General features: G+C 39.9%; 1 protein-coding gene across 4 annotated transcripts in view; it reads right to left on the reverse strand.

Annotated features, from left to right (window-relative positions):
* Window positions 1-10,705, reverse strand: part of bchs (WD repeat and FYVE domain containing 3 bchs) — a 748,678-nt gene that overhangs the window by 573,679 nt on the left and 164,294 nt on the right. For all 4 annotated transcript variants that reach the window (XM_068389148.1, XM_068389155.1, XM_068389143.1 and 1 more), the window contains exon 10: window positions 8,483-8,631. In XM_068389148.1, coding sequence (XP_068245249.1) covers window positions 8,483-8,631 — 149 coding nt within the window. The remainder of the gene's footprint in view (window positions 1-8,482; window positions 8,632-10,705) is intronic.

The following is a 10,705-nucleotide window of genomic DNA, read 5'->3' on the forward strand; positions in this document are numbered from 1 at the left end:
ACACGAATACAAACCAATGTCCTCTATATAGGGAGACTCGCTGCTTGGTGGGTCGGCAGTCTCCCTAGAACTTAATTGGAAGGTTCTTTTACTTCCACGGAAATGTCAATCTACTGTGTCTCATATGGGAGTGAAGGAGATGACTCCAACAACCTCCTATCTGTCTATCATTGGGATGAATAGGCTGATAGGACCTGGCCTGTCCAAAAGATTACAATGTAGTCAAAGGAAGGATCCTTTACGGCCAAGGGGGATTGCAATCTGGAATAATATACCTGGTATATATATAGTATTCCAACATCCTCCCATTGTCTAGGAAGGATGGAGGAGAACTTCTTTAGGATCTTAAGAGTAGAGCTCAGAAGTGTAGTCCACCAGCATCAAGTAAGATCCAGCGAGTAACACTTTTGACTGCTTTGTCCCTAAGAGAGGGGTAACAAAAATTGGAAAAGAGCCAGTTAGTCTTCCTCCATTCCAGACTGACATCTAAACATTAACACAAACTAGATGCTTACCGTACCATATGGAATCTGGAGTAGCTACACCCGTCCTTGTGGGTATCCCTGTAGGATAAGAGATATAAGATGGTCTGGAGCATACATCAACCAGCCTTCGCCCATCAAGGGATAGCAAGATTCCTCTTGAAGACAAGGATGGGGCCTAGTCCCTGACTTCACATGTTCTGGTCCTAGCTGGAACCTTGACCCTCTCAGCAGTTAAGATATAAGCATTGTATTCTAGACACCACTTTCTAGGTTATGCCAGTGCTAAGGAGGAGTCGCCGACACTCAAGACTGAGGTATCGGATCTCCTTCAGACAGCCATCCAGAGCCCTCACACGGCAAGAAGCCTCTTCTTTCCAAACCCCTCAAAGCTTTACATTAAGATTGGACAGAAAAGGGGTCGAACTTGGTGCCGTGCATCAATAGGATCCAATTGTGCCAAGTGGCCCAGTACTAGATCAAAGAGCTCTCACACCTCTTAAGGTGGGGGACTAAGGCAGAGAGACCATGTCGGTCGCCTCACCTCTTCATCGAGTAGGGCAACAGAGATAGTATGTGCATCAGCACCATAACTAAGGCCTTCTCAAAAGCTTGGATTAGAATCACCCCCGATCATAGGCAAATCCTTTGAAAAGATGAGGTCTGTCTCATTCCATCAAAAAACTGCTCAAGACTGAGTGGTAGCCTTGATGGCTGCTTCTTGGTGGAGCTTCTCCAATCAAGGGAGAAGATAGACTCCATGACCTGGTCTAGAGATGATCCAATTCAAGGAGGATGCTTTCTATGATAACCCTCATAGATAATGACCATTTCCCTGGGAGAGTGATGGCCAAGGGAGTTCTTCCGGCAGGATCTTGACAAGGAAGAATGGGAAAACATTTGTCATAAGGCTGACTGGCTAATCTTTCTCCCATTTCTCAGCAGCTGTAAAAACTTCTGCAGATGAGAACAAAGTTGGATGTTGAGTAATAGCAGTGTTGCACATGGCTTGCGAGTCTCCATTTCCCATCTGGCACACGAATTTACTCAAGACTGCTTCACTACATTTAAGTATGCAGTTGCCCTAAAGAAAGGCACACTGATGAAACAGGAGCAAACAAGGTCTTCATGTTCTTTCTGAATAGTAGAATCTGACAGGTTTTCTGGAATTGCATAAAAAGACACTGCTCCTAACCAGTGGTCCAGCCAGGAGCAAGCCTGGAATGCCAACATAAAAGCCATCTCTAGGCTAGCTAGCTCAGCAGCAAAGAAAGCATCTGATTGCTAAACCAGTCATTCCCCCAGACACCCCCGACGTTTGAGTTGTTACATCTAGGTCGCTGGGCAACGGGTTGGGATGCACTCCCTCTGGGAAGTAAAACTTATGTTGCCGTAAAGGAGCAGGTGATAACAGTATCAATGATCTTGTAGCTTTTTAAGAGTTATTCAAATCCGAAACCTGCTTCTCCACTTGTTGCAAGTTGTCAAGAGCCTGGTCAGACCATGGAAGACTTAAATTATGATGTGAACTCTGACCTTCCGAGAAAAAACCGACTATGAAAGTACATCTTCCAATTAATTTGTTTATAGATGCTCAGGACCTTCATAAAAAAAATTTCCCTCAGGCCTAAAATAGGAACTTCCAGACTGATAACTCCTGATTGATCAGAAGGTTATACTTCAAGTTGGCAATTCAGGAAAGTTGCCGATAATGATGGGAGATTAGGCACCTTGTGAAGGGACCCTAGATCCAACTGATGGTGGTGAATTATGAGAAAACTTCTGTTTAGGAAACTGGCGAGGTTTCTTATACCCTTCCTGAATATATTTTTGTTCTCGACGCACCTCTATGATTTGAGTCGAAGAAATTGAAGGAGAATGTGAGCGACTAAATCTAGGTACATGATCTGGAAAAGTAGGGTCAGAATGTCGAATCGGAGGAGGAGGAACAGCTGGGGCAGATATTGGAAGTGGTGTGTTCATTCTGTTGGTAGCATCCTTGCCTGGTGATCATCAGACTGGGCTTCGAGTCCCGCTCAAACACGTTAGTTTCTTAGGTCTCTACAACCTCACCATCTTTGTGAGCTGGGGGAGCCTATAGGACTATCTGCTGAGTCATCAACAGCCATTGCCTGGCTCTCCCTCATTCTAGCTTGGGTGGAAAGGGTGCTTGGGTGGAAAGGGTGCTTGGACGCTGATCATATGTACAGTAATGTGGTCAGTCTCTAGGGCATTGTCCTGCTTGATAGGGCAATGTCACTGTCTTTGTCTCTGCCATTCATGAGTGGCCTTTAAAACCTTTAAACCTTTAAAGTATTGTGCTTCCGGTAGGATTGTAGTACAGTATATCGGACACAAAGAGTGTTTGTAGGCCTGAGGAGACACTGCTGATCCTGAACCGACTCTTGGTTGGTGCTTCGATCATGAAACAATATACAGTCATACCTCTATTCATGAAAGACTCTGCTTACGAAATTTTCAAGCTACGAAATGAGATGCGAATATTTTTATGACTCACTTTACGAAAAATTTTTCACTTTAAGAAAAGAGTTTGCCAGCCAGGCCTAGAATAAAATAGTCACCCATCACAAAATTGAAGAAATTGGGTTCAGACAGAAAATGTAGTTGACGTCTATAATAGGGGTAAGTATATTAGTACAGTATTGTACTGTGTGTATTGTATTATTTTCCATTTATTAATACATTGTTGTAATAACTACTTAATTTACAGGTATTAACATTTAGTTTAGGTATATTGAATGGTTCAAATGTATTTGGCTGTACAGTATTTCATTATGGTTATACTGTAGCTTTATAATGAGACTTAATGTGGTGTTTTGTACAGTTTGGAACAAATTAGGCAATTTGCATGTGAAACGTGACTCACAACACGAAAAAATAACTTTACGAAAGCCACACCAGAACGAATTAATTTTGTGTTGTGAGGCCTTACTGTACCGTATTGATCATTGTGTGCCTGATATGACAACTCATTAGGAGAGAAGGTACTTACAATTTCTCTATCTGGAGAAGTGAAACTAAACAGTCCTCGAGAGGTAAGAGGCACTCTTGAATTCACCCTATGTTGAGGGGAAAACTATGTTCCCAAAAATGGAGATGGAGGAAGACCAGGTGAGTGCGGAGATGTTTGGCACACAACAGCAAGATGGAGTTCGGTATAGCCTATGCTCAGGCGGATTGTGAGTACCGCTCAAATAAGATATTTTTGGAATATACAGTACCCATGGCAGGGATGAAGAGCTACTTGTATAAGCCAAGTACACTCATAGGGCTAGATGGAAAATGAGCAGGATAAAGGATCTCAGCCGGTAACCGGCAAGCATCAGCCAGAGAAAGCTTGATGGCTGGCGTGAAGTTTTAAGATAAAGGATCAGCAACGCAGGTAGAATCCTTGGCCTCATGTTGGAATACACATGGAACTACGTATTTAATTCCTTGATAAACACTTGGTCACCATCCTCTGTTACTGTAGCCTGGGTTAGGCCAGATCACAAAGGACCAGACACGGGAAGATAAGGGATAGAAAGTGGGAGATCTAAACTTCTCACCCTCCTTTGAAACTAAATATATTGAAGGAGAGCAATCTCATTTAGCCTTCTTTCGTTGACCATGGAACTTTTCTCATTGAGTGTATAAGCACTCCCTATACACAACACAAAAGGGACTCCTATGAGCATCAATGTCTTCAACACATGACATAAGAGATGAGGATCAACAAAACAGCGCCTCATGAATGTCCCACAATGGTATCTCTCGATAGCAGGACAAATAAAAGGGTAACATTATTGTCCTTGGTATAGGAAATGGGAGCTGGCCTCTTAGTGGGATGTTTCTTAAACCTGCTGCTGGATCTACCAACTGTGGACTAAGAACAGAAGCTGCTTCTACTAAGGAAAGGCTGGAAACTTTTCCTCCATTCTCAGGAATTGATGTGACCATTGCCTCCTTATTGGTACTGGCTTGTCCACTAATGTTTGGCAGGAGACCCATTGCACATTTGATCACTGTACAACAGTTTCCATACTGAAAGATAATTAGAATATGAAACATATAAAACTTATCTACTATAAGAAACCTGCAATATAAAGATGAGTCGGCAATATTCTAAAAAATACTGTGCTGTAATATATTCATGAATCTCCAATGTGCTGAGGGAGTGATAGGTTAGCTACAATATGATGAGGGATTACTGTATTTGTTAGATAGCATGAAAATGGGAGATTGGTTCTTGGTCAAGGAAGGATAAAAGCCTAAAGGAATCTGGCAACTTTCTTAAACTACAGGTAGCACCTGTGGATTGGGATGGAGCTCTCCGAAATGGGATAAAAATTATCAATCTTCCTCCTACTGGGATTTGCAGGGAAAGACCATCATAATGTTCTCCGATAAAATCTATGAGTTCTGCTAAGGCTGTCAAAGTAATTGACTTAAATTTGGAAACTTGGGTATCCCTAGTACCTGGTTATTTACACAGTTGATTCATTAATCTTAATCACTATATATCTAAAAAAGACCCAAATTATGTGAAGATATCATGCTTCTTCACCACAAAGACTGTCTCAACCATCAAGACTCAAATGAATACTCCTCTCTTAATTACAAAATACAAAGGATGGTACATCCTCTAAAATCTCACTGACACATTTAACTAAACAAATCAGATAAATAAAAACCAAATTCCAATTCTGATGGCCTATAAATTTCTTTTCAAAAAGACTAGCAATAATTCCTACTATAGAATCAGCGAAGGAAAATATTTCAAGAAAGGTTTGCTTTATTACCTACATTTTTTTCTTTATTAAACCAGCTTACAAAACTGGCATTTAAAGACTTTGTAATTTCAATGCTGAACTCCAAAGAGGATATCAAATCAAAATTTGTACATGATTTGGCAACTGATTTATAAATATAAGTATAAAATTAAAATTTGTATGTCAGAATATCTTTGTGGTATAGTAGGCTTCAACACTTGAACAAGAATTAGTCAACAGGGTTTAGGTTACATGAAATCTACTAAGAATTTGTTTCCAAGGAACTCATTTCAGCAGTTGAGGTATTAGCACATGTATTTACCCACTTAAGAATTAACACATGAAGAGCTAGTGACAGAGTTTGAAAGGGTAGGATGTGCACTGCCATCCAAAATATGATGCAACCAATGAGCTTTGACCAAAACTTTTATCGTATATATTTACTCTCTGGAAATCATACAAAATTAAAAACCATCCACATGTGAAATACAAGGTTGCTTTAAAGCGCTTACTTCGGAGAGTGGAGAGATATTAGTATCCAGGGTACCAACTCTGTTATCTGCCTCACAATTTAGCTGTCTGAAAGAGGGGTTAAGATTACGGGAATGGGAGGGTTGTGCAGCAGAAGGGTCTAATGTAAATAAAGAATTTGAAGCTTTATGAAAGGATCTTGAATCTTTTAAGCACTGTGCACTATCAGAACCAATACTGAATGAAACACTAGAACCACTTGACTTAACTTGATTTGTCAGCTTAGTATTTGAAAGGACAGGTTACTCAGAATTACTGCCTTCAATTGAAGACTTGCTGGCTTTTCAAGGTTTCACAAAAGAAGCTAAAGAAGTTAGGAGCTTTTGAAGCTCATCAATATCAAAGCTTGATTTGCTAAGTGCTGTATTGGAATTTTGTAATGTGTACAACAGTCTGAGATGTGGAAGATTGGACTGGATTGGTGATAGGAATTTAGCAGACCTATAGTATGCTGAGGATGCAGTCCTTGTTAGCAGAACACCACATGATTTGTGATGCATACTTACCAAACTGCATGAAATATCATGCAAGATTGGGCTAAATATAAATAGAAAAAAGACATGAGATGATGAGAACGGAGTATGCAAGAGAAGATGAAATATCATTGGAAGGAGAGGGTACACTCGAGCATACTCTTCTATCTTATTTCTCTTCCTCTTATTTGTCAAAGTTTTATAGTATATATAGGAGATATTTATCTTAATGTTACCCGTCTTAAAATATATTCCTTTCCTTTATTCTTTTCCTCACTGGGCTATTTTCCGTTGGATCCCGTGGGCTTATAGCATCCTGCTTTTCCAACTAGGGTTGTAGCTTAGCAAGTAATAATAATAATAATAACAATAATAATAATAATAATAATAATAATAATAATAATAATCATCATTCAAGTATTTAGGAGCCATGATCTCCAATACAGGATTTTTAGAATTAGTTTAGTGAAAAATTGAAAAAAGCAAATCAGACAATAGCTAGATTAAGTAAAATTTGGAAATCAAATTGCCTGAAATTACATATAAAAATCAGACTATATATCAGTTTAGTGAGATTGATGTTACTCTATGGACATGAGTCAAGGTATGACAATGAAACAACATCCAATAGATTTAGTAGATTTGAGAACAAAGCCCTCAGAAGGATATTGGGAGTTAAATGGCAGGACAGGATTAGAAATGAAACTATAAGAGATTACTCGAGCGCCATATGTGGATGAGATCATAATGAGGGGTAGATGGAAATGGGTTGAGCAAACTCTTCACACTCCACAAGAGATATTAGTTCACCAAACATTTAACTGGGCTCCACAAGGCACTAAAAGAGTTGGGAGACCCAGGCCTACATGGCTGAGGGCTATGAAGTGTGAAGTAGATGATGATGAATGGAGAAGTATTGAATTAAAAGCTCAAGATAAAGACGACTGGCGAAATCTAACCGAGGCCCTTTGCGTCAATAGGCGTAGGAGGAGATGATGATGATGATGATGTATTGAAATTCGGTGTTGGTGTATCATTATGAACTAGCCAAGACTTCTCTGGATATCCCTCTGAACTAAAAGCAAGTTTATTTCTGTACTCTGAACTCTACAACCATACTTGTTCATAAAAGCACAGTGAGGCCTTCACTCTTCACAAGGTTATCAAATCCCAATACTGTACAGTCATCGACATGTGACACAAACAGATTGTGGATCATGATTGCCCAGATATAATTCCCTTGAACAATCTATGCAGCACAGTAGTTACTAACAAATTCGGAAGACATCATCTGTAAACGCACTAAAAAATCTAAAGTAAACAATCTGTGATAAGGATTGTCGACAATCATAAGTGACAGAGAAACTGAAATGACAAAATATTATCATCATTAACAGGGAAGAGATTTAACAGCTCAATGAATCCAGTAGTTTGACTCTTACACAGATGGCTTGAATAAATTTAGGATGAAAAATATAATGTATATCAAATCTACTAAAAATTTGAGGACCAATTCCCTTGAACAATCTATGCAATAGTTGCTACCATATCCAGAGGAAAACATATTTAACCTTAAGAACGGGGCTGTGTCAAACTGATAAGAAAATCTGAAAAGACACAAGAACTGTAGCCTGACAAGCCTCAGTGATTGCCATTAACTGCTAGGCATAAGTCCTATCTAGATTGCTTCATTATTTCACTAAAGACATATGTCTATTAAAAGGAAAAAGACTGGATTTTTCTTTAGTGTTAGTGGTAAATATCCATAAAAGTGAGATTTCACAGAAAAGCAATATGAACTTCAGGGGAGGCTCATATAAATAGAAAACACAATTGGAACTATGTCTCATGCTCTCTATCAAGAAAGATATTGTGAGAACTAAGAAGCGGAGCGAGTTCCTGAACCATTAGGCACAGAAGGCTGTCCACAGAGCCAACACCTGGTGGTTCTAGGAAGGTACAGTTATGGAGAAAAAAATTCTTATTTTTGTTTTAAAGTCCAAAATCTCCCATTTCTGTGGAATCAACAATGTACATTACCAGTAAGATTCATAAAGATAAATTTCCTTTATTTAATTTCTAATGTCATAAAGTTGGGCAGCTGGTATTTTGTTAATAGCTTATAATTTGAAGGAATGATAGAACATAATTGTAAATCTACTATGACACTTGAAATTATTCTTTCACCCTACCCCATAAAGAAATAAATAAGAGTTTTACTTACTTGAGGATTGTAAGTAATGTGTTTATACAGATGATGGAACATGATAATGAATGCTGAGCCTTTAACAGGATGGAAAGTGAGATGAGTTCCTTACATGGAACAAAGTTGAGTTGGAAAACCACAAATTCAAGTAACTGGAAATATTTTTCCTGCAAAAAAGATTTCAATTGTCAGTATCTTCATAAATTAATTTCATATTATCATACCATCTTTACAAATTAAATCAACTAAACATGCCAAATTTGTAAGCAATTTGTAATTTTCCTAACATACAAATCTGGAGCTATTTATAGGGGTATTACTTTCGGCGAAGCTGAAAAACGACTGATTGATTGATTGATTTAAAGTTTTCTGGCATCCTGGCTGAAAGACGAGCCATGATAATTTTAGCGAGGGATAACCATCCCAACCGCTAGTTAGCGGGTGGGGGTGGGGGTAGGCAACTACCCCGCTCACTCACACACCTGGGCTGAGCACCCACTTTGCTTCCTGGTAGGACTTCTTGGGAGACAGGGTGGCCAGCCAATTTGTATAAATAGCTCCAGGTTTGTATGTTAGGAAAAATACAAATTACTTATAAATTTGTCATTTTTTCCTGCACAAATACCAACCCTTTGCTATTTATAGGGGTGACTCACTCTTAGGAGGGAAAAAGTCTTCACCAACTAACCTTGGTATTGACCCTGGGTTCTCTCTACTTCAATATGTGATCGAAGTAGTAGGAACCCTACCCTCACTAAAATCTTGTGCTATGCACTATTAGCAGCCTACAGAAGCTTGTGTGTTTGTGATATTAGTACTGCGGCTGGTCTTTAACATAGGAACAAGAGTCATAAAGATACGAGAGTTTTCAGACTTTACCCAATATCCTCCCTCGAAGAGGTATTGGGAATGCAACAAGTATTATTCCTATACTTAGGATGCATAAGGAAAGGAGTCTTACCTTCCTCAGGGAACTGCATGCTTTCTTTATAGCCAAAAAAGCATGCGGAGAGCACGTCCTAGCCTCAGCCACTATTAGGCCTGAGCCTAAAAGGTTGATTGACACAAACACCTAGGGAAATGATCTCTTTCCTCAGAAGGTGGTCAAGGAAGTGATAGACAGAGCAGCCCAGGAGAATAATAGCCTTATGCAAAAGTGGGTATGTCCTCCAAGAGGAAATACACCCCAGAGAGGGACCTCAACCTAAAGTCAAAAAGCCTAGGAGACAGTTGTTTCAAGGCAGGAAAACCTTTCATCCAACAACAGCCTCCGTTGCTGCGATCTCCCAGACTGTGTACACGGTTCCCCAGCAGTATGTGACACAGTCTTCACCTTCAACCCTGTATATGAAAGAGCCACTATGACATTTTGCCTTGTCAGAGCAGGGGAAAAATGCTAGTGGCTAAGGTCTGGAAAGGGTGGTCACTCTAAAGGATGAGGAGGCAGAGGCAAAGCATTTAAAGAGGCAGGTCCTTCTAAAAAACAATGAGGAGGTTCTGGTAGGGGGGAAGACTATCTTTTCAAAGATCAATGGAAGTTCGATCCTTGGGCTCACAGCATAGTCTCAAGGGGTCTAGGCTAGAAATGGAGACAGAAACCACACCAGTTCAAGAGGTTCTTCCAACCCACAACACCATTCTTGGAGGATTATGAACAGGATCTTCTCCGAAAGGGAGTCATCCGTTGCACAAAATTCACAAACTTTCAAGGGCGGCTATTCTGTGTGCCAAAGTAAGATTCAAACATTCTTCGAACTATTCTGGACTTCTTCTCATTAAACAAATTCATACCGAATGACAAGTTCCAGATGCTGACTATCTCGCAAATACAGACATTACTATCCCCGGGGGCCTATATTGTCTCCATATATCTTACCAACGCGTATTGGGATCTTCCGATAGGTCGAAACTTCTCCCCCTACCTTGGTTTCAGACTGGCAAGAAAGGCTTACATATTCAGGGCTATGCCCTTCGGGCTCAGTATAGCTCCAAGGATTTTCACAAAGCTAGTCAAGGCCATTGTCACCCAACTAAGGAACAAAGGCCTTCAGGTGATGGTATACCTTGACGACTGGCTAGTCTGGGCTGCAACAAAGACGGAATGTTTTCTAGCAACTCGAGAAGTCATGAAATTCCTACAGTCTCTAGGCTTTCAAATCAACCTCAAAAAGTCCAGGCTATCTCCAGCTCAAGAATTCCAGAGGCTAGAGCTTCACCGGAATCTAAAGTCACACATCCTTT

Source organism: Palaemon carinicauda, chromosome 1 (genome assembly GCF_036898095.1).
Source record: "Palaemon carinicauda isolate YSFRI2023 chromosome 1, ASM3689809v2, whole genome shotgun sequence".
Classification (NCBI taxonomy): domain Eukaryota; kingdom Metazoa; phylum Arthropoda; class Malacostraca; order Decapoda; family Palaemonidae; genus Palaemon; species Palaemon carinicauda.